The sequence below is a fragment of the Schistocerca nitens genome, chromosome 8, assembly GCF_023898315.1.
Source record: "Schistocerca nitens isolate TAMUIC-IGC-003100 chromosome 8, iqSchNite1.1, whole genome shotgun sequence".
In the NCBI taxonomy this organism is placed as follows: Eukaryota; Metazoa; Arthropoda; class Insecta; order Orthoptera; family Acrididae; genus Schistocerca; species Schistocerca nitens.
Genome location: NC_064621.1, coordinates 383327688 through 383352386, shown reverse-complemented (window position 1 = coordinate 383352386; position 24699 = coordinate 383327688). Strand labels below are relative to the sequence as shown.

The window sequence follows — 24699 nt, the reverse complement described above, 5'->3', positions numbered from 1 at the left end:
GAAACAACTATCTATATGACTCCGTACAAATCATATCATCGCGGTCCATATACAAATGTACGTAGGCGGCAGTAAAATCGTTCTGCAGTCAACTTCAAATGCCAGTTCTCTAACTTTTCCCGATAGTGATCCTCGAAAAGAATGTTGCCATCCCTCCAGGGATTCACTTTTCAGTTCCCGAAGCATTTACGTAATACCTGCGTGTTGTTCGAACAGATCTAATACCTGCGTGTTGTTCGAACAGATCGGCAACAAATCTAGCAGCTTGCCTCTGAATTGCTTCCTTTTCTTTTTTTAATCTGACTTGGTGCCGATCCCAAACACTTTAACACTACTCAAGAATGGGTCGTACTATTGTCTATATGCGGTTTTCTTTACAGATTAACCACATTTTCCTGAAATTCTCGCAATATCCCGACGTTTACCATTCACCTTCCCTACGGCAGTCCTACCATTCTTGTACTATTTCATATCCTTTTGCAACGTTAAGCCTAGATACTTAACCGATGCGACTGTCAAGCAGCACACTGCTAAGTTGTATTCGACCATTACGGGATTGTTTTTCCTACTCATCAGCATTTAACTTACATTTTTCTACATTTTGAGCTAGCTACCATTCATCACACCAACATTTTGTGTAAGTAATCCTTTATCCTCCTACAGTCTCTCAACTTCGGCACCTTCCCGTACACCACAGCATCAGTAGCAAACAGCCGCAGATTACTGCTCATGCTGTCCGCGAGATGATTTATGTATACAGAAAATAACGGCGATTATTTCACACTTCCCTGTCTCTGATAAACACTAGCCGTCGAGATCAGTATACTGGGTTCTGTTACTTAAGAAATATTCGACACCCTCACATATCTGGGAACCTATTGCGTATGGTCGCACCTTCGTTAACAGTCTGCGGTGGGGTATGGTATCAAATGCTTTTCGAAAATCAAGGAATATGGAATCTGCCAGTTGCCTTTCATCCATAGCTGGCACAATATCATGTGAGGAAAGGGCAAGCTAAGTTTCGTACGAGTGACGCTTTCTAAAACCGTGCAGATTCGTGGACACATGCTTTTGTGTCAAGGAAAATATTCCAACAGAGTATGGTGTTCAATAACTCTGCAGCAAACCGATGTGATTTTGTGGGTCAGTTCTTTTACCCTTTTTATACACAAGAGTCACCTGTGCTTTATCCCAGTCGTTTGGGTCTTGAAGCTGGGCGAGAGATTCGCGATAAAGCAACGTAAGTGAGGGGCCAATGACGTAACTACTCTTTGTAAAACCGAACTGGAATTCCATCCGGACCTGACGACATCTGTTTTCAGCTCTTTGGTTGTTTCTCTACGGCAGTGATGCCTGCTATTATACCCTCCATACATGAGTCTGTTCGATGGTCAAACGACGGTATAATTAAGTTCGTACGATTCTCCTACGCGAACTATTTCTTAAACGCGAAATTTAAAAGTTCGGCTTTCCGTTTGCTATCTCCTATTGCCACACCAAACAGCTCAAGGAATGGCTCTACTGAAGTTTTTCGACTCGCTTAGCGATTATACGAAAGACCAGAATTTTCTCGGCAAGATCTTTTGCTCCATCTTTTTAGAGACGCACGAATCTCTGGTAACCTTGCCTTATTTGTACGTTCTCTTTCGAACGGAGGGTGCAGCAGCCTCGCTTCCCCAGCATTTTCCGAATTACGTTGTTAACACACAGTGGTTCTTTCCCGTCCTTAATGCCCTTACACGGTACTATTTCCTCAGAGCACGGTTTACAATTCGTTTATATTTTGCCCATAGTTCCTCTATGGCCATCATACTGGAACTAAATGAAGTCAAATCATTGTCTAAGAAGGATGCAACAACTGCTTATATGCTCTTTCCAGCAGAAATACTCTCCTAGCCTTCTTGCTTGATTTATTAACTTTAGTAACTATAGTCTGTGACATCATGGTCACTAATCCCTGTCTCTAGACTGACGCCGTCAGGAAGGTCAGGCCTGTTTGTAGTCAGGTCTAAAATATTTCTACTGTGTATGGGCTGTCTGCTCAAGATAGTTTTCGGAAAACTGTGTTCAAAAGTACTACATAAGACTGTGTGTCTGTACCCTCTGCAATGAATCCGTATAAGTCCCAGTCTGTGATCGGTAGGTTAAAGCCGTCTCCAACCAAAATTACACGATCTGGCTATTTACGTGCTACTGACCGTAGACTTTCTTTGAATGACACACTGCCATAGCGGAACCGGATGATGGTAAAAGCATCCAACACTTAACTTGATTTTACCTAGACCTGTTATACGCAACCAGATGACTTCACAAATTAGATCTCAATAGGGACAATATTTTTACCATCTGCAATGAACAATTCCCCTCTATGGCGTCTAATCTGTCTTTTCGATGTACTTTCCAGAATCGCTAAATATCTCAGAGCTTCCTTTATTTCGGGTTTCACTCCGCTCTCGGTCCCGAGAAATTCTCTGGAGGGCAGTAAACTAGGGAACTTTCTTACGAATACTTCTACAATTTACTGATAAAAATTTGACAGCCTGTGTGTCTTTACCTCGAACATGGCCTGATTTCGCTATGTGCGTGTGGTTTGGCGAGTGTTCATCACAGTATTAAAACTACCCTCTAGCCTAAAAAACCCCAATTACACTCCGTAAGTACTCAGCTACCTGAGCAGCTCGTTCCTTTGTGTAGTGCACCCCTGACCTATCAACGGACATCCTACAATTCCCCACACGATAAAGCAGGTCCAGAAATCTGCAGCTAATTCCGTCACAGAGTCGACGAAGCCTTCGATTGAGACCCTCCACGCGGCTCCGAACGAAACCCCGACCAGTGCTGCACAAACTCTGCTTGCACACCGCGCGCGATACCAACAGCTTTCTCCACTTCCGCCAGCTGCCTTTACGAAATGGGGATGGCCTCAGAACTCAAGCGACAGGCTTCGTTGGTGCCGGCGTGAGCCACAATTTGCAGACGACTGACCTTGCACACACTATAGCTGCAGGCAAGGCTGCTCTGATCAGGCCCCCCCCCCCACCCCTCCCCCTGGCAGACATACCGAGTGCACATTGGCGGCGTTCTTTCCGACCCTGAACGCTATCTCCAGGGGACTGCTAATACGTCTAAAGTTGGAGCTCCCTATAACTAGCAAACCCTGCCCCCTCACACGAGGAATAGGCGAGATCAGAGAGCCAGTCTTCACACTGGCCCGCCGCCTCGAGCGACGCGAACGCTTCATCACCCGCCGCTCAACCTGCGATGAGGTAGGATCCAACGCGTCGGGTGCACTGCAACGTGCCTAGGCAGCAGAGCCTGTGGGCGAAACAAGCGACACGTAAAGCCGTCGGCAAAAGGACCGTGCATTCGAACGCTGAGCGCGCTGAGTTTCTGTCGTCACAGGCGTCCATTAGCACGCTAGGGAGTCTTTCTAAACGCGTAGAGCAATATCTAGCATGTTAGATGTTCTGAACGTGTGTTTAAACGTTGACCAGTGAGATGGCAGAACGCCACCTACGTCACATGCAAGCCATCTCCCTTCTGTCGAGTCAAAAGGCGCCACATTGTCTTTCAGATGAAGCCCACATGTATGTATGCCTTTTCTGAGCACCAACAAATTGGATCTCTCGAAAACACGTCGTTAATTGTATGACTCGTCCTGATAAAATGACGAGGAAAGGCATATTCGTGGTTCAAGAAGTATTGTAACTTGCGTGTTACGATAGTATGCCGTTTGAGGGCAGTGAACGGCACATTGAGGATCCGTCAAAAGCGCACTGTTCTTAGTACAATTTGTCATAAGTAAATTTAAGTTAGTAACATTGCTAAGATTAAAGTTTTCAGGGGATGTAGGATGTTACATATAGCTACCAAATACTCGTGGTCGGTTTAGCGCAGTGAGTAGCGTTACAGATACACAAGGAAACGTGTGATATGTTGGTGATCGCATCCCTGCGCTTTTAATGGTTTTTGATACTTCCTTATTAATTTAATATAAGAATATACTATAACACTCGATATCACGTAAATATGTGTGTGCTCTTTTTGAGGTGTGTGTGTGTGTGTGTGTGTGTGTGTGTGTGTGTGTGTGTGTGTGTGTGTTTGGCTTAATCTACTAGGTAGCTTGCACTACTTACAGTAAGATATTTTGCTCTTTTTTCTTTTAAGTTCTGTATTTCATACGAGTAAATATTTTGCTGCTGAATAGGTACAGAGATCAAGGAAGAATGACCTTTGGGTTTTACTAAAAAGTGAGAATGATAAAATTTTACCTCATATGGAAAACTATTGTAAAGTTGTATCTCACTGTTAGTAATGGAACTTTTATAGGCCGATGTCCTTATTGACTGGACATGATAAAATCATCGACTTTTAACATGTTCACGGATATATACTGTAAGTTTTTGTGTATACTACAGACAGAACAACGTAGCACATGGACCAGGAAGGAAATGAACGTTTTAATAGAGCTGACATAGGAATTTTAAGCTCGTCCATTTCGTAAACATTGTGATTTACGAGCCAGATAGAGCCACAAATGCCGCTGGAGCGCGTTGCGAACGCGTATACCACGTTGCGGCCCACGTACCGTATGCACAAGTAGCATCGTTACTAATCATTCAGCAGCACGTTGAAATCGCCACGCTCAACGTTGAGTTTCAAAAGCAACGTCAGTGTACCAACTGCTTAACGTGTTCCATGCGACGCGCCTGATTCTCTAACACCGCTATACCCCTAGATAGCAGCCTGATGACGGCTGACCGCAGCCGAAAGCGCATTCAGCTATTCGCGAACTGCGGTCAGCTGCTGCGGTGCCCGCATGCAGCACGCGCACACATCCTACCCATCCTAGAACGGCTAACTCCGTAAGTAAACTATGAAAGCACACAGAGAAACCTAGATATGCAACCCGCTACCCCCCTGACGCGTCAGAAACAGAGGCTGCCTCAGTGAGCTGCGTGGTAAGCCGTTCAGAAAATATGCCAAATGTGCTATAGACTGCCTGACTACAATTTACAGTTACAAAAACGCGAGATTACACTCAAATAGAAAACCGCGATCGAAATTTAAGAATTATGCTATTAAGAAAACTCAGAAAAAGGTAAATACTTAACTTGCCGATCTCCAGATGTGTCCCAGGCGACAGCTGGAGACTGACTGACTGACTGACTGACTCTTACTATGCTGAAACGAACGGTCCCTAACTCTTCAAAATACACAAATAACTATTGCGCTACAGACTGCCTGAATTTGTGCTTACTGTTACAAAACGCGAGATTATATGTGAACAGAATCATGGCGCTTCAAACATAATCCACTGGTTAATTTATGTACATTCTCAACAGCAAGGGTCCTGAAACACTGCCTTGGGCTGCACCTGAATTAACGTTTTAAGACCTCCATTAAGAATGATGCGTTCTGTTCGATTTTCCAGAAATACTTCAATTCAACCACAAAGCTGTTGTGTTCACTAACCGACAGTGCGCATCCGACTGAAATCATTCCGGAAAGCAAGGAACGCGATTATTAACCTGTGCACTGGTATCTGTTGCCCGCTGGATCTCATGTTACGCGAACAGAACGAGATGAGTAGCGCGATCGTCGCTTGCAGACCACGTCGATTCCTACAGACGAAATTTCACGACTGCAGAAAGGCCAAAATAAGCAAGCATAAAACGCGTTAAAGACTTCTACAATAGGCGCTCCTTGAAACCGTGAATGAATTGCTCATTTTTCCAAACACTTTGAACGCTTCGTTCAACAGCGACCTACGGTAGGGTGCTGCCAGGAGAGGAGCAAGTTCTCTCGCATACGGTACTCTGCGTGGTGTGAAATCTTACACTATCCCACCGGGCCATGTCGCCTTTCTTCAGTTTAGCGATTTTAATTTCTTTTCTAACCAGCGGTCACTTATTCCGACGTGACTTTGGCGTTCGTGCGACTGTTGGAGCGATGAACCGTCGTACGATCTTGTCATCCTCCGTTTTCATTTGTTATGGTCAATGAGTGCCTGGACAGCTGACCTTGATCCGTTTATGATTTCTAATACGACCAAAACCTCTCAGGATTTCCTTTCAGACCGGTAAAATTACTTTGGAACTCTCGGAAAGCTTCACGCATGGCTCCTTCGCAATAATTTTAGCTTCGTTGACTTTTTGTTTGTTTACGACGCTTTGGTTCAGTTTAAATGCACGGTCGTCGTTTCACAGACAGAGAAATAAATACGACACTGACCGACGCTGCGCCTATAGTTATTGCCTTAGCAACAATTTCAACTCATCTAGCTTCCACTTCCAAACTACACGCTTATAGCGAATGAAAGGATTAAAGCTAACTTTCAGTCGTTTAACCACCATTTTCGTTGTTAAAGAATGTTTTGGTGATATTTAAGAAATACCACGTACGTGCCAGAATACCTAGATTTAAAGAGAAAAATAACCATGTTTCAAACAGCTTCACTGGACAGAAAAGGCTTCACGATTACTACTACTACTACTACTACTACTACTACTACTAATTCTATTGTCACTAAGGTCGATCTAACGGACAACAGTATCACATGCCGTCACTCCATTATTCAAGGAGCCAGTGCCAAGTGTTGAATCCCAAATTTCTCTTCCATTATACAAGAGAGATTTCGGATTCAACTCTAGGCACTGGTTTCTCGCATTCTTTTGAAATTTTTTTCCTGTCATCAGGAATCGAACCGGCTACCTCAGATCCGAGCGACACGGAACGAATATGAGTTTCCGACCTCGGGAACGGAGACGGGCTTTGATAAAAGTGAATACTTACAACGAACTCTAAGTACTTATTCTTTCACGGGCAATACGTTACTGCGCCGTATTTCGCGTCTCAAGTTACGCTGTACGTGCCCCTACACTCGGCCTGGTGAACCTGTTCTCGGGCCGGAAGAAGCCGCTGGTTCATCCTAGCAGTGTTCAACGAACTGATGACTATCGATGGTTGCATTATGATCTGGACAGTAACGCCATATTATAAACTAATTGATGTTGTTCATGCGTATGAAATCATGTTGACATCTACAGTCACTTGTTGGATAACAGATCGAAGTTAAGAATGACGTGCAGTACTCGGCCACCCTCTTAACAGTTGTTAAATGAAGGCCCTTTGCGGCACATAGTCCAACACCACCCACAATTCTATAAATAGCCTACAGGAAATCACGCTTTTTTTTCACCAACCTTCAAGGCAGACATTTGTTTCCAGACAGAAATAGAAAACAAAAATGATAAACTGCTATGCATCGATTATTTTGCTAGTACAATGGTTACAAAGCCATCAGCTTTGTCTATTCAGGACAAGGAAAGTAAGGAAGATTGTTTAATTTCTGATCGACGACGAGGTCATTAGAGACTATGCAAGAACTCTGATTAGGGAAGAACTGGAAAAGTAAATCGCCCGTGTGATTTTCAAAAGAACCATCTCGGCATTCGCCTTGATTTGGAGAACCATGGCAAACTTAAATCTGGTTGGTCCGACCGTGAAGGGAACCCAAAACTCAATTCCATTGTGTTATTACCACAGCAACAACTAGCTCGATCCGAGATAGGAGCCAGGGTTACTCAGGAGAGCTGGTGGAATGATGTGCTTGAATGACTATTAAAATAATTTCAGATATTTTTAAAAACTAGATATTTGAGCAGCTCAGAGCCTTGAAAAGTGACAGTACATACTCCACTTTTTCAGACGAACTTCGAGGAAAACCACCACCCAAATGACACTGAAACTGAGCAAGATTATCAGAGACAGTAATAGTCTCTACAAAAACTTAAAATAGACGAAAACTGCCACACACGAACAGTAGTAATACAAGGGAAGAGTTTTTAACGAATTCACAGCACACACACCAAAAAGGTTTTCAAATGTACCTCAAAAACTCTTAATAAAAATTCAGAATTGGTGTCACATCGGACAAAAAACGATGAACGAGTAAACTAGGCTGCTACAACACAAGTGCCTCACGGTGAGAGCGGCGACAGAAATTTACTTTCATATTCCGTTTTGAGTATGAAAATATGTGGTAGAGGGCGGGTGAAGCGCAAAAGGTATGAAAAGGGCGGGTGAAGCGCAAAAGGTATGAAAAACAAGTTTGTAAATTGCGTCCAAAAAACAAAACACACCAAAGACGCAGATGTAACATGCATAAACAGGAAGTGGAAAGTCCAATAAATTTGCTTCATTAAATCTTTGCTTTCAAACGTTTTCCCGCTATAGTTGCATTCTGGAGAACCAGAATTCAAATTTCCGACCAGCTATCGAGATTTGGGTTTTCCGTGCTTTCCCTGAATCACTTAAGGCACATGCAGAGAGAGTTCCCTATCCGAGCATGTGTTCCGATCGAGTACGGTGGTGCAGAGGCAAGACAGCGGACTTGCGTCAGGGAGGATGCCGGTTCAAGCCCTCATCTGACCATCCAGATTACGGTTTTCCGTAGTTTCCCCTAATTCGCGCAAGGCACTTGCCTTGATGGTTCCTTTCCAAGGACAAAGCCTATTTCCTCCTTCATCCTTTCCCAATTCGAGCTTGAGCGCCGAAGGGAAGCTGTGCCTTAGTCTTCTTGCCCTTCCTCGCAACACGTTTCATGTCCTCTTAATAAACTGTCGAAATGTTTATATCGTAATTTTCCTCCGTTCGACACCTTCTGTACAAAGGCTGAAGTGTGCGAGCGTGGCAAATGTATCAACGGTGATGCTATCAAAGGCATGACCTTCAGGTTTCAGGTGCTGGATTTTGACCACTGGAGTTGCATATGTTTTAAACATTTTTGGAAGGCGACTATCAACAGCCGTCAAGTAATGTATAAAATTATTACTCTGTGTACACTTGGTATTATTATGTTTGCTTCTAAAAGTCTTGTATCGAATATTGATCTACACATTAAGTAATGTTGTGGCTTAAACCACTTTAACCCTTATACATGAGGGTGGTCCGTGACTGAAACCGGTCGCTATTTGGTTTTAAAATAAAAGCATCTGATGGTCAAACATGCATTTTATACATATCTGTTTCATGGCTCATACGCGCTCACCTTAAACAAAACCGCTAAGCAACTGCTATTGTTAATGATTAGTAACGGCCTCTTTGGTGAGGTCTTTTGAAGTCTATACTGCGAGAATTCATTTCCCGATCATCTCGTTGCAGTGTGTAGGGGTCGTGCCTTCAAGGAAAATTACCCGAAGAGTTCAGATCCATCTATCGTTAGTGTCAAGATCACTCTTATTTTCCGCACATTTACACTTACAAAAACTTACTATTTAATGCCTTATCGTATTATTGTCATCTTCTTCTGTCTTCAGATTTAGGCTAAGATAAGACAGGTCTGAGTTCAAAATATTCTCTGTGTCTACCGATTCTTATTTTTAAAATGTCCGAAGAAACGAAATTCACTCGCAATTCGGGATCTTTCTGAAATTAGCTGCATTAGGTGAGACCATATTACCTGTGATCCATGAAAATTTGTTACGGACCAGGGGTCGAGCCTGGATTTCCTATTTGTCGCGCTCACCTCAACTCTGGCTATTCAAGCACGCTTCCAGAACTGTCTACGACTCCATCGCTCGCAACTTTACTTGGATTCCCGCCACACGGTTTCAAGAGGACAAGCGTATTCAGCGTTAGTATTGCGGTCGTCATCTTGCCCGTTGCTAATACTTGTTATTTTTAAAAATGTCTGAAGCAACAGTTGTTGGTGGTGACATTCTTGGTGGGTGGTGACAGCCGCAAGATCGTCACTAAAATACGAGGTTTGTCCAGAAAATACGTATAAAAGTTGAATTATGTCTTTATGTTGTAAGTTGCAGTCACCGCCAGGTGGGACTACTGCTGTAATCAATCCCATAAACGCTCAGTTCGAGTCAGAGCACTCTGCGTGAAGGTGGGAGTGTGCGGCAGCTTGTTGACAGTTACCCTTTTCACCTGCCGTCGGCATGGAGCTCTCTCTGAGGAACAACGCGTCATTAAGTTTCTTGCAAAGCTAGGCAAGAATGGCCGTGAGATTTTTGAGTGTTTGAAACAGGTTTACGGAGACAATTCTCTGAAGGAACCAACCGTGAACAAGTGGTTAAAAAGGTTCCGGGATGGCAGAGAAGAAGTGAACGATGACCCTCGCCCAGGACGCCCGTCGACATCGAGTTCCGATGCAGATGTTGAACGAATTCGGGCTTGTGTTCTTAAAGACCGTAGATTGACAGTCAGAATGATTGCTGACGAGCTGTCAATCCCCAAAACAATCGTTCACGAAATCCTGACACAAAAACTTGAAATGAAGAAATTGTGTGCGAAAATCTTACCGAAGCTCTTGACGCCAGAACAGAAAGCAAAGAGGGTTGAGTGCTGTGAGGATTGGTTGGAAGCAGAGGAACGAGGGGACTTTCTCAACCGAGTCATCACTGGAGACGAGTCCTGGTTTTACGAATTCGATGTGGAGCTCAAATCTCAAAGCAAGGAATGGAAACAAGCAGGAGAACCGAGAACAAAAAAGTCGCGAGAATCAAGGTCCAATGTGAAGAAAATGTTGATTGTTTTCTTTGATTCTAGGAGCATTGTTCACAAGGAATTTGTCCCTCCCGGCCAGAGAGTGAACGGAAATTTTTACGTTGAAGTTCTGACACGTCTCAGAACTCGTGTGGCCCGAGTTCGACCGGAGTTGGCAAAAGGGGGCAGGTGGATCCTTCATCACGACAATGCGCCTGGTCACACGTCGCTCCTTATGCGCGAGTTTTTGGCCCGAAGCTGAATCACCGTGACAGACCACCCGCCTTATTCACCCGATTTAGCCCCGTGTTACTTCATGTTCCCGAAATGCAAAATGGTGCTTCGGGGGCGGCACTTGGGAGATGTGGAAGCCATCAAGGCGGAAACGACACGGCAACTGAACAACATCACGACTGAAGACTTTCAGCAATGTTATCAACACTGTAAACGGCGTTGGCAAAAGTGTATCGCGTCTCAGGGCGGGTACTTTGAAGGAGACCATATTTTAATACCTGAATAATTGTAAAATAAAGTTATTATTCAACTTTTACACGTATTTTCCGGACAAACCTCGTATGTTTGTCTCCCTGAAACACTGTGGTGGGAATCCAAGTAAAGTTGCGAGCGATGGGGTCGTAGGCAGTATGACATATGGGCCTTTGATTCGATCCTGGAAGCGCACAGTTATGACGCATGGAAGTCTGGTCGGTCCTGGAAGCCTGCTCGATAGCCGAAGTTGTTAAGGCTCGCGACAAACGGGAAATTCGGGTTCGATTCCCGGTCTGACACATTTTCATGTGTTACCAATAGGTAACATCCCCATACCAAACGCAGCTGCCGGCCGCTGTGGACGAGCGGTTCTAGGCGCTTCAGTCCGGAACCACGCGGCTGCTACGGTCGCAGGTTCGAATCCTGCTTCGGGCATGGATGTGTGTGATATCCTTAGGTTAGTTAGGTTTAAGTACTTCTAAGTGTAGGGGATGATGACCTCAGATGTTACTTCCCATTGTGCTTAGAGCCATTTGAACCATACCAAACGCAGCTAATGTCAGGAAGATTCCGCAATTACGAATAAATTTCATGACTGTCAATTGATGTTCTCCTCAAAGCCTTAAAAATTTTTATTTGAGATTCTAGTCTTCGACACACGCAAACCATGTTACTTCAAATTGTTTTTAAAGATATGAGGAACCTCCTTTCCTATGTGTCCAACTGCCTTGGGAGTTCTTACAAATGCTCCACGTATTCTGTAGCGTTTTACTTTTTTGTACTTGGCCTTTTCATAGGTCATGTCCCAGCCAAGAGACTGGAAACAAAACACTTGCTCCAATGTTTTACCATCGATAGCTCATTTATTCCTTTCCTACGACAGTCATTAACATAGTTTTGGTTGCTGAAATCTTTATAGTACATGCAAAGCTCAAGACGTGTATCTTGTTTACAGTCCTCTGAAATTTGCAGCTTTCTAATTTTATTCTCGAAGGAACATAGTCTTCCCAGTTTCTTGCCAAGGTCAAAACGACCTTATTTAATGATCTTATTGAGTTTATGAATGTTTTAAAAATTGACGAGGATATTTTACATCTCTTCCTAACGCCGTAATTCATCATCATCTGACTACGTGGCTATGGCGATTCTGATAACGGTATAAAGACACAGGTTGGGAGGATGAAACAACGCTGAACAATCAAACAAGCAATATTGTTGGTGGACTTTAAAATACTCGCACATTTTAAATCACGCGATCCCGAGTTGGAAGTCCAATGTTCAACCTAGTTAAGAACAGCGGTATCTTACCTTTTTATTCCTAACGCAATACCAGCGTCTTTATCATCATCTTGGTGGACTACTACTCATGTCCACAATCTTTATGATAAACTACTTCCATACACCTTGTACAGGTGTCCGTACCAGAGTAGACATGTCAGTTCAGTTTCGCGTCATTCTCTTCACGACAACCCCCCCCCCCCCCCCCCCCAACCCATCCCCCGCAGTAGAATTATTTTGCGCACGTTTCATGGAGAGATGAAACACTTTCGCCTCCGCAAGTTCATTACCACATAGTGGTACGCTACTCTCTTCCTTAGCACCAAAGGGTCTGCCGGGAAAGCAAAGCACAATTTCCTTTCTCGATACATCTGTGCTATCGAACTTTTTGTTTAAAACAGCATTACTGTTACCGGTTGATAACGCAGTATCTCAAATACTCTAACAACAATTAATAATAGTAGTAGTAGTAGTAGTAGTAGTAGTAGTAGTAGTAATAAGAACACCAGGATCATTCCTCCTCTAAATGCGTCTAACTACACGCACAGAGCCAAATTCTAAATTCATCTTTTTCTCAAATTGCAAACAAATAAACCTTGATGCATTACCAATACGCTTTTTAACACTTCTTTTGAAGTTAAAGTAGAATTACCGCCGAGAACATGCCCATTCTTTCCATGACAAAGCACCAGAGAAATTAGAAAGGTCAAAGATGATAAAATGTACAACTTTCCTAAGTAACAAACACAATTTCGCAATTAACAGCCATTTAACTTTCAGGATTTAAATTACGCTAACTACCGTAAAATAATTTGGTCTTAATCTAGCTTGAGGGAGGGCGTGATAGTTTCGCACTAACGAAACAATTAAGGGCATCAGATACTGAAACAACACGGCCAGGATCCAATGTAAAGACGGAATAACTGTCAACTACGTAAATTTCACATACCGTATCGCATTCCGGCAGGCACTCAAACATGCAATACGTGGGAAAACTCGATTTAAAGAATTAATTCTATAAAACTTATACGAAGTAGTATAAGCTCCCTTAAAATTTCATTACATTTTTCGTGCACGTTGGGCCACTCCGCACTCTGAAATGACGCACTAAAAATTGCCATTTTTCGACTTGTTTCACTTTCATTGCGGGGGTGCGATAGGTTGACCACAAAGTGTACTTCTGTGGTGGTGAAAGTGCTATATGTTTAGGTTTGTTACTGTGATTGGAAGACCAGTGGGATTAAGACTGCGCGTCGTTCGGATATTAGTTGTTTAATGTGAACTTCTTTCGTCGACTGCTTAAGTAACGAAACGCCAGGATTTGCTATAGCAGTAGTGCACCATTTAGCACGTCATACTAAGTAGTTAGCTAAGTTGCGTCGCGTTCTGTCACCTTGAATTTGATCTTTTCTTCGTTCCATTGCGGCTTGATGTGTCTAAGCAGAGCCGCGCAGCCACCTGGAAGGTTATCCTCTTGGATGGTCAGCGGCAAACGGAGCGCGTTGTTTTGTGAACCCATCAGCGCAACAAACGTCACGTCACACTACCAGCATCCGTGAGCTACTGAGGATCCCTGCACAGGAGTGCCTCTTTACGTAAGCTCTCATGTCGTTTCTGATAAAGTGCTGCTGCCCCCCCTCTCTCTCTCTCCCTCCCTCTCTCTCTGCCCTACCAACCCATTCACACATCACGCGCAGATTGTATCAACACTACAGCAGCTGTGATGCTGACGCGTAGTACGTCGCACCTAAAGATAGTTTTTTGTCGCCGGCACACAGATTCGAACATCGGAATAAAGCTACTTAGAAACTTAACTCTCATGTCACTTGTTAAAATGCAGATAATATTTTATGGTGGTCATCCAGGGAAATTGAAGCAGTCGAAAGGTAAAGAGGTATAAACGAGTGTATCACCTATGTGTATCATTACGGAACGAAGATTAGGATTCCACATCCCATCAGCAATGAGATCATTAGATTCACAAGTTGCAACACGGTCGCAGATTAAAACATTGATCCGGGAATTGTAGAATGAATTTCTCTCCTTTCCACATGTTGTTGTTGTTGTTGTGGTCTTCAGTCCTGAGACTGGTTTGATGCAGCTCTCCATGCTACTCTATCCTGTGCAAGCTTCTTCATCTCCCAGTACCTACTGCAACCTACATCTTTCTGAATCTGCTTAGTGTATTGATCTCTTGGTCTCCCTCTACGATTTTTACCCTCCACGCTGCCCTCCAATGCTAAATTTGTGATCCCTTGATGCCTCAAAACATGTCCTACCAACCGATCCCTTCTTCTAGTCAAGTTGTGCCACAAACTTCTCCCCAATCCTATTCAATACCTCCTCATTAGTTACGTGATCTACCCACCTTATCTTCAGCATTCTTCTGTAGCACCACATTTCGAAAGCTTCTATTCTCTTCTTGTCCAAACTGGTTATCGTCCATGTTTCACTTCCATACATGGCTACACTCCATACAAATACTTTCAGAAACGACTTCCTGACACTTAAATCTATACTCGATGTTAACAAATTTCTCTTCTTCAGAAACGATTTCCTTGCCATTGCCAGTCTACATTTTATACCCTCTCTACTTCGACCATCATCAGTTCTTTTGCTCCCCAAACAGCAAAACTCATTTACTACTTTGTCTCATTTCCTAATCTAATTCCCGCAGAATCACGCGATTTAATTCGGCTACATTCCATTATCCTCGTTCTGCTTTTGTTGATGTTCATCTTATATCCTCCTTTCAAGACACTGCCCATTCCGTTCAGCTGCTCTTCCAGGTCCTTTGCTGTCTCTGACAGAATTACGTCATCGGCGAACCTCAAAAGTTTTTATTTCTTCTCCATGCATTTCAGTACCAACTCCGAACTTTTCTTTTGTTTCCTTTACTGCTTGCTCAATATACATATTGAATAACCTCTGGGATAGGCTACAACCCTGTCTCACTCCCTTCCCAACCACTGCTTGCCTTTCATGCCCCTCGACTCTTATAACTGCCATCTGGTTTCTGTACAAATTGTAAATAGCCTTTCGCTCCCTGTATTTTACCCCTGCCACCTTCAGAATTTGAAAGAGAGTATTCCAGTCAACATTGTCAAAAGCTTTCTCTAAGTCTGCAAATGCTAGAAACGTAGGTTTGCCTTTCCTTAATCTATTTTCTAAGATAAGTCGTAGGGTCAGTATTGCCTCCCGTGTTCCAATAGTTCTACGGAATCCAAACTGATCTTCCCCGAGGTCCGCTTCTACCAGTTTTTCCATTCGTCTGTAAAGAATTCGCGTTAGTATTTTGCAGCTGTGACTTATTAAAGTGATAGTTCGGTAATTTTCACATCTGTCAACACCTGCTTTCTTTGGGATTGGAATTATTATATTCTTCTTGAAGTCTGTGGGTATTTCGCCTGTCTCATACATCTTGCTCACCAGATGGTAGAGTTTTGTCATGACTGGCTCTCCCAAGGCTATCAGTAGTTCTAATGGAATGTTGTCTACTCCCGGGGCCTTGTTTCGACTCAGGTCTTTCAGTGCTCTGTCAAACTCTTCACGCAGTATCTTATCTCCCATTTCATCTTCATCTAAATCCTCTTCCATTTCCATAATACTGTCTTCAAGTACATCGCCCTTGTATAAACCCTCTATATACTCCTTCCACCTTTCTGCCTTCCCTTCTTTGCTTAGAACTGGGTTGCCATCTGAGCTCTTGATATTCATACAAATGGTTCTCTTCTCTCCAAAGGTCTCTTTAATTTTCCTGTAGGCAGTATCTATCTTACCCCTAGTGAGACAAGCCTCTACATCCTTACATTTGTCCTCTAGCCATCCCTGCTTAGCCATTTTGCACTTTCTGTCGATCTCATTTTTGAGACGTTTGTATTCCCTTTTGCCCGCTTCATTTACTGCATTTTTATATTTTCTCCTTTCATCAATTAAATTCAATATTTCTTCTGTTACCCAAGGATTTCTATTAGCCCTCGTCTTTTTACCTACTTGATCCTCTGCTGCCTTCACTACTTCATCCCTCAGAGCTACCCATTCTTCTTCTACTGTATTTCTTTCCCCCGTTCCTGTCAATTGTTCCCTTATGCTCTCCCTGAAACTCTCTACAACCTCTGGTTCTTTCAGTTTATCCAGGTCCCATCTCCTTAAATTCCCACCTTTTTGCAGTTTCTTCAGTTTCAATCTGCAGTTCATAACCAATAGATTGTGGTCAGAATCCAATGATCACAAAACTTTTGGTCCTTAGGCTACCAGTTTCGGTCAGCAATGACCATCTTCAGGTCTGCAGCAAAGCATGGGAAATGAAATACAACCAGTGAACAGATTACGTCTTGGAATAACAACAAACGCCATAACGAAAAATTATTACTGTCATGGATGTGAAAACATGCTATTAAAATGTGACTAGGCATAGCCTACCATTTTTATAACATGTCCTAGCAAAGCCAGAGTGGCATCGTCACAAAATCAGCTTATCATAGAAAATATTTGAAATACGCTGTAACCTAGACCACAGTTCCGGCACAGTCATACCGTCTGTAGGCATAGCTACCATTCATAAATTGCAATAGAGTAACGACATGTGATTGTGTCAATCTCGTTAGATGTCGCTACTGTAATTCTACACATATTCGTCAACTATAAAATTGTACAGTACGCAACAACTTCAAATGTATCCTTCATTTATCGCATACTGTACAATTTTATAATTGACTTATGGGTGTAGACTTACAGTAGCGACACCTATCGAGCTTACAGCACGAAAACGCTATGGCTACTGCTCTGCAGTTTATGAACAATACCGATACTTTAGAGATGGTACCACTGCGAGAACTGTAGCCTACTTTAACCATATTCTACTCGTAAATACGTGCGACGATGGTAAGCTGATTTTGTGTACATTTTGTGACGCTGCCACTATAGCTTCATTATATTACTGCATGTTATAAAACAGGTATGCATCATATTTCAATAGCATGTTTTCACATCAATGAAAGTAATAATTTTTCGTTATGGCATATTTTATTTGTCTAAGACACTATGTGTTCACTAGTTGTATTTCATTTCCCATGTTTCGCTACAGATACGAGGACAGAAATTGTACGTGCTACACCGAAGCAACCTCTTGGGATTCGCCGATTTAGGGAAATCGCGGAAAAACTGTATCGTATATGGACGGATGTTTCTAACGCTGTCCTCACCACACTAGTCCAGTTTCACGACCGCGCCAGAAGTGTGTATCATTGCCGGAAGCTTTAAGCTTCTTATCTGGATAATAGCTTGCAGTGCAAGCTACCAGAATCATAGTGGAAGTATTAATTTGAATAACGAAATCACAATAAAATTTGTATAGCTTATTATTCCCATGCGAATAGTGCTACGTGTTCCAACTTTTTGCCTCTGGAACATGCAACTTAGGACATACTCCAACACCTTTACTCCGTGAACACAAAATGCATATGGAATACATCTGTTACAAATTTAACTCCATAAAAAGAGCTACCTGTTGAAGTAGCTAACATTGTACGAACTCCTTTTCCATACCTTGTACACCTGCGCACATTACTAAACGACTAACTCGGAACCCGGAACAGGTTGCCGACGAACTGCCTCCAGGGACAATAAAAAATTGATTTCCAACATTTAAAAATTTAAAATGCTGTCAATCTACTCATTAAGAGGTACAACATTACGCTAAATTATCTCAGCAATTTTCATCAAACTCCACACACAATTTCAAACCTTTTCCGAACTTTTTCTCGCTTACATGTTTAACATCAAATATTTAACTCATTTGTAAAAGAATCAGACGTTTGAAGCTGTTTTACATATTACAGTTCGGTTCTTTGAAGAATCGCGGGGGTGTGGGGATGTGGCAACCCTTCAATTTTGCCACATTAAACACAGTACGGCTCATCTACGCAATATTAGATATAGAGCCCGCCTCTGTAGCTAAGTGGTAAATATAAATAATGTCGTGTGACAAGGGCCTCCCGTCGGGTAGACAGCTCGCCTGGTGCAAGTCTTTCGATTTGACGCCACTGCGGCGCGGTGGGGATGAACTAATGATGATTAGGACAACACAACACCCTGTCCCTGAGCGGAGAAAATCTCCGACCCTGCCGGGAAAAAAACCCGGGCCCTTAGGATAGACAGTCTGCCGCGCTGACCACTCAGCTACCAGGGCCGGACAGCTAAGTGGTCAGCGTGTGTGATTACCTTACAGAAACCTCTTCATCCCCGAGTAACTACTGCAACCTACATCCTTCTGAATCTGCTTCGGGTGTTCATCTCTGTCTCCCTCTACCATTTTCACCCTCCACGCTTCCCTCCAGTACTAAATTGGTGATCCCTTGATGCTTCAGAACGTGTCCTATCAACCGATCCCTTCCTCTAGTCAAGTTGTGCCACAAATTCCTCTTCTCCCTAATTCTATTCAGTACCTCCTCATTAGTTGCATGATCTACCCATCTAATCTTCAACATTCTTCTGTAGTACCACATTTCGGAAGCTTCTATTCTCTTCTTGTCTAAACTATTTATCGTCCATGTTTCACTTCCATACAAAGCTACACTCCATACAAATACTTTCAGAAAAGACTTACGGACACACAAATCTATACTCGATGTTAACAAATTTCTCTTCTTCAGAAACCCTTTCTTTGCCATAGCCAATCCACATTTTATATCCTCTACTTCGACCATCAGTTATTTTGCTCCCCAAATAGCAAAACTCCTCTACTACTTTAAGGGTCTCGTCTAATCTGATTCCCTCAGCATCACCTGATTTAATTCGATTACATTCCATTATCCTCGTTTTACTCTTGTTGATGTTCATCTTATGCCCTCTTTTCAATACACTGCCCACTCCGTTCAACTGCAGGAAAATCCACTCCCAGGCCCAGATGGAACCTGAAGAAAGCAGATTGGGACAAACTAGCAGCACAGTTAGATGGAATGCCAGGTAGATATCTCCATAAAGTATTAACCACGACCAGTTTACAAGAGCTGTCATCTCCACAGGAAAGAGGTTTGTATCACGTGGCTTCCTTAAGGAATATATCCCTGGTTGGAACAGCGAAGTTCCAGAATAGTGGAGACCCTGAGTTAGCGGAGGAGCTTCTGAACCGATTGACATGGAACGACGTAAGAAATGGGAAGAAACCACAAGCAATACAAATTTTAAAAGATTGAACAGGAAAGCTTGGAGCCTCTTGAGGGAACTAGGTAGCACTAATAACCCCATCCGGAAAATACCAGAGGTAACAGCCGACAAAATAGCCGCACGAATTTTAACGCTCTCCAGGGCTCCCAGCATGAAACAGCACAAGAAAAGTATAAAATGACAGCTAAAAAATCTTCGTCGGTCAAAAGCAGACTCGAGACCTTTCACCGTAACAGAAATAAAAAGAGCATTAGATGACACCATATCTGGTAAGGCCCCTGTGTTTGATGGGATACAACCAGAATTTCTCAAAAACTGTGGCAAACATACAAATAAGTGGCTGGCTAAATTTTACTCAAACAGCTTACCAACAGGATTTCAAAATCTAAAAAGAGCCAAAATTATCTCAGTACTAAAACTAAATAAACCGAAGAACCTGCCTGAGAGCTACCGACCTATTGCACTTCTTAGCGCATGCTACAAATTACTATAGAGGGTGCTTCTAAACAGATTAGGCCATGGAATATTGGAAAAGTGTCCCAGTGGAACGGGTAGGTTTTAGACCACAGCGCAGCTGTGCTGACCAATTATTAAGCCTCACAACGCACATAGAAGCTAGATTTGAACGTCAACTATAAACCACTGCTGTTTTTGTCGTCTTAACTGTGGCCTATGATACAGTTTGGAGAGAGGGCCTTCTTTAAAAATTTCTGGGTAAAATACCATGCGCACCCGAATAGTATCCTTAATAAATAACATGCTTTGTGACCGGCCTTTTCAAATAGTCATGGAGAAAGCAAGAGCAAAATAAGGAAACTGAATAATGGCCTACTGCAAGGATCGGTGCTTTCACCTACTCTTTCAATCTATATATCTCTGACCTGCCTCAAACAAGATCCAAGAAATACGGTTATGCTGACGACCTAGCACTAGCTGCCTGCAGTAAACCCATAGAAGAGGCCAGCAATCCAGCAATATACTCACGGAGGACCTCTCCGTGGTGGGCAAATACTTCGCTGACTGGAGTCTTACCCCTAACATGAATAAAACTGAACTGTCGTCCAGTTTCTACCTCAACAATGGACAAGCAAATACGCAACCAGTAGTTTATTTTAACAACCACCTCCTACGCTAAAATCCATGTCCGAAATACCTGGGCATCACACTGTCGTATAAAAGGCACTTTGAGAACACCGCAGCTGAAGTTAATACTAGGAGCAACATAATCCACAAATTATGCGGCACAATCAGGAGTGCAGACGCAGCCACACTTAGAACTTCAGCTCTTAGACTGGTGTATTCCGTTGCTGAATACCGCTCCCCGGCTTGGCTAAATAGTTGCAACACAAAGTCGATATCAAGCTGAATGAAACTATGAGAATAATCAGTGGTAGCTTAAGAAGTACTCCAGTTCCCTGGCTTCCTGCCCTGTGTCATATTGCTCCCCCACACATTCGCAGACAAGAACACTTCCTTAGAGAAAACGAAAAAATATATTAGCAAACCACTGTCTACCTTTCCACGAAGACCTCCCTGGTATAGCTCTGACACACACACACACACACACACACACACACACACACACACATCGCCCATACTGATATCATGTCAGGAATGGAACTGCCTAGCCACATACGGAAGACACTTAATAGAATAAGAACTTCACATGGTGTGTCAGGACGCACTTTACAAATAGGGATTTGCAGAATCGTCCTGCAACTGTGGTGAACCTCACAAGACGATCCGACACATTACAATCACCTGCCCACTAGGATCATATCCTGGAAAAGCAGCTGATTTCTTCCAAGCTGCAGACACAGCACCGGACTGGATCAATGGCCTCAATATTACAATATAGTACTAATAGTTAGATATCATAATAAATGCTAAATATGCATATAGTTGTTTGTTTTTAAACTGTAAAATTATATATATATATATATATATATATATATATATATATATATATATATATATATATATATATAGCAGTTTGTTTTGTAACTGTACTTGAAATATAACTTATTTCACGATACATTTTTAAGGGTATTTGAAAATTGTTTTCCCAAGAAAACAGTTAAACATAATCCCAAGAAAACATATAAAAAAACCTTGGCTAACTAAAGGAATAAGAATATCTTGCAACCGTAAAAGAGAACTGTATCTAACAGCAAGAGGGAGTACTGACCCCGAAATTGTTCAATATTATAAAAACTATTGTGCGGTACTAAGAAAAGTTATTAAAAAGTCCAGAAGCATGTGTATCATGTCTGAGATCAGTAACTCTGATAATAAAATTAAAGCAATTTGGAATATTATTGAAAGGGAAACAGGCCAACCAAGAGCACAGGAAGACTTTAGTGCCATAGAACTGAATGACAAGTGTACTAACAAACAATCAGAAATTGAAAATATTTTCAATAATCATTTTTTAAATGTTGTGGAGAAAATAGGATCTAGATCTTCACTAGAAGAGGCAAGGCTACTAATAGAAGAGGCCATATCTATGCAGTTTGAAACAACTGTATTTCCACCAACCTCTGAAATCAGTAAAATAATAAACTCACTGAAAAGTAAAAGCTCTTACGGAATTGATGGCATTTCCAGCAAGGTACTTAAAGCTTGTTCCCCACAGATAAGTAGGATTCTCAGCCACGTATGTAATAGCTCTTTGTAGCAGGGTGTTTTCCCCGATAGACTGAAATATGCCATTGTAAAACCATTGCATAAAAAGGGGGATACCTCAGATGTCAACAACTACCACCCAATCTCTCTTCTGACAGCTCTATCAAAAATTTTTGAGAAAGTAATGTATTCATGAGTAGCCTCCCATATTTGTAAAAATAAAGTACTAACAAAATGTCAGTTTCATTTTCAGAAAGGCTTTTCAACAGAAAATCCTATATACGCTTTCACTGATCAAATATTAAATGCTCTGAATAACCGGACATCACCCATTGGTGTTTTTTTGTGATCTCTCAAATGCCTTTGATTGTGTAAATCATGGAATTCTTTTAGATAAGCTAAATCATTATGGTTTCAGGGGGGCAGTGCACAAGTGGTTTAATTCATACTTAGCTGGAAGAATGCAGAAAGTTGAAATAAGTGGTTCATGTAATGTTAAAACAACAGCTGATTCCTCAAACTGGGGGGGCTATCAAGTACGGTGTCCCACAGGGTTCGGTCTTAGGTCCTTTACTGTTCTTGATATACATTAATGACTTACCATTCCACATTGATGAAGATGCAAAGTTAGTTCTTTTTGCTGATGATACAAGTATAGTAATAACATCCAAAAACCAAGAACTAAGTGATGTAATTGTAAATGATGTTTTTCACAAAATTATTAAGTGGTTCTCAGCAAACGGACTTTCTTTAAATTTTAATAAAACACAGTATATACAGTTCCGTACAGTAAATGGCACAACTCCAGTAATAAATATAGATTTTGAACAGAAATCTGTAGCTAAGGTAGAATTTTCAAAATTTTTAGGTGTGTCCATTGATGAGAGGCTGAACTGGAAGCAACACATTGATGGTCTGCTGAAACGTCTGAGTTCAGCTATGTATGCTATTTGGGTTATTGCAAATTTTGGTGATAAGAATCTCAGTAAATTAGCTTACTATGCCTACTTTCATTCACTGCTTTCGTATGGCATCATATTCTGGGGTAATTCATCATTGAGTAGAAAAGTATTCATTGCTCAAATACGTGTAATCAGAATAATTGCTGGAGCCCACCCACGGTCATCCTGCAGACATCTATTTAAGGATCTAGGAATCCTCAAAGTAACCTCACAGTATATATATTCACTTATGAAATTTGTTGTTAAGAATCCAACCCAGTTCAAAAGTAATAGCAGTGTGCATAGCTTTAACACCAGGAGAAAGGATGATCTTCACTATGCAGGGTTAAATCTGACTTTGCCACAGAAAGGGGTAAATCATGCTGCCACAAAAGTCTTTGGTCACCTACCAAACAGCATCAAAAGCCTGACAGATAGCCAACCAACATTTAAAAATAAATTAAAAGAATTTCTAGATGACAACAACTCCTACTCATTGGCTGAATTTTTAGATATAAATTAAGGGAGGGGGAAAAGAAAACAACAACTTAAACATTAGTGTCATGCAATATTTTGTGTAATTTAATATCTTGTACAGACATCTTTTATTAACCTGACATGTTCCACATCATTACGAAGTGTCGTATTCATGATCTATGGAACAAGTATTAATCTAATCTAATCATGATCATATTGACACTGTCTTAGATATCTGTACTTGATTTTATGTTATTATTTGATCCATGTAAGCCATACGCTACATAAATAAATAAATAGGAAATACTGCAACCAGCCACAAGTTATCTTGAAATGATTTTATTATACCATTACTAGCCTGAGTCCTTCATCTGATGGAAGCATTGACTTCTTGCAAGTTTCACATTTGTGTGTCCCTGAAAAGACCTGCTTCAATATTATAAGCCAGAGGTTTGGTTTTCTTTTACAGTCTACACTGGATTGTAAAAGAAAACCAAACCTCTGGCTTACAATATGCGAAAGACGGCTTTTCAGGAAGACACAAATGTAAAACCTGCAAGTAGTCAATGCTACCATTTAATGATGGGCTAAGACCAAAAACTAGTAACGGTATTATAAAATCATTTCAAGGAAACTTGTGGCTGGTTGCAGTATTTCCTACAGTGTAATTTACGAAAGCAGCTGCAGTGTTCAACCAAAATGGATAAAATCTCATTGATGATTAGTCTTAATGACAGTAAGGGTAGGGTTGGGAAGGGAGTGAAATGTACAAATAATAAAAACGCTTGATACTATTGTCCAATCCATTGTTTTTGGATTCGTTAGGCTGACTGGTCACATTCCCAGTTTTAGAGACATTTTTCTATGTCTGCAATATGATATTCGTCTCTTTACATACATTCGAGTTTATTTACACAGACGCTGGAAGAAGGTTGAGGACAGTGCCATTTACAATCAATTGATGTGAGCAAACAAAATGTTGATGTTCCAGTGCTGTGTTAATATTACTGTGGTCTGAGAAATTCGTTATTCTCTATTTAGCATATTGTGTTGAGTTTTCAAAAACAAGTAAATAAAGTAATTAAACTACTCTGAGATATTTTATTCTTTTTCCTGGGAAAGTGACAACCGGGCAAACTCCACTTAGCTAGCTAGTGAGAGAGAGTGGGGGAGGGGGGAGAGAGAGAGAGAGAGAGAGAGAGAGAGAGAGAGAGAGAGAGAGAGA

At 41.8% G+C, this 24699-nt stretch overlaps 1 protein-coding gene across 3 annotated transcripts in view; it reads right to left on the bottom strand.

Moving 5' to 3' along the window:
- LOC126198899 (ethanolamine kinase 1) overlaps window positions 1-24699 on the bottom strand; it is a 153667-nt gene that overhangs the window by 125612 nt on the left and 3356 nt on the right. Inside the window, exon 1 of one of the 3 annotated variants that reach the window (XM_049935521.1) lies at window positions 13658-13816. The exons of the other annotated variants lie outside the window; for them this stretch is intronic. Coding sequence (XP_049791478.1) covers window positions 13658-13783 — 126 coding nt within the window. The 5' untranslated portion in view covers window positions 13784-13816. Of the gene's footprint in view, window positions 1-13657; window positions 13817-24699 lie in introns of those variants that run through there. 3 annotated transcript variants of the gene reach the window in all.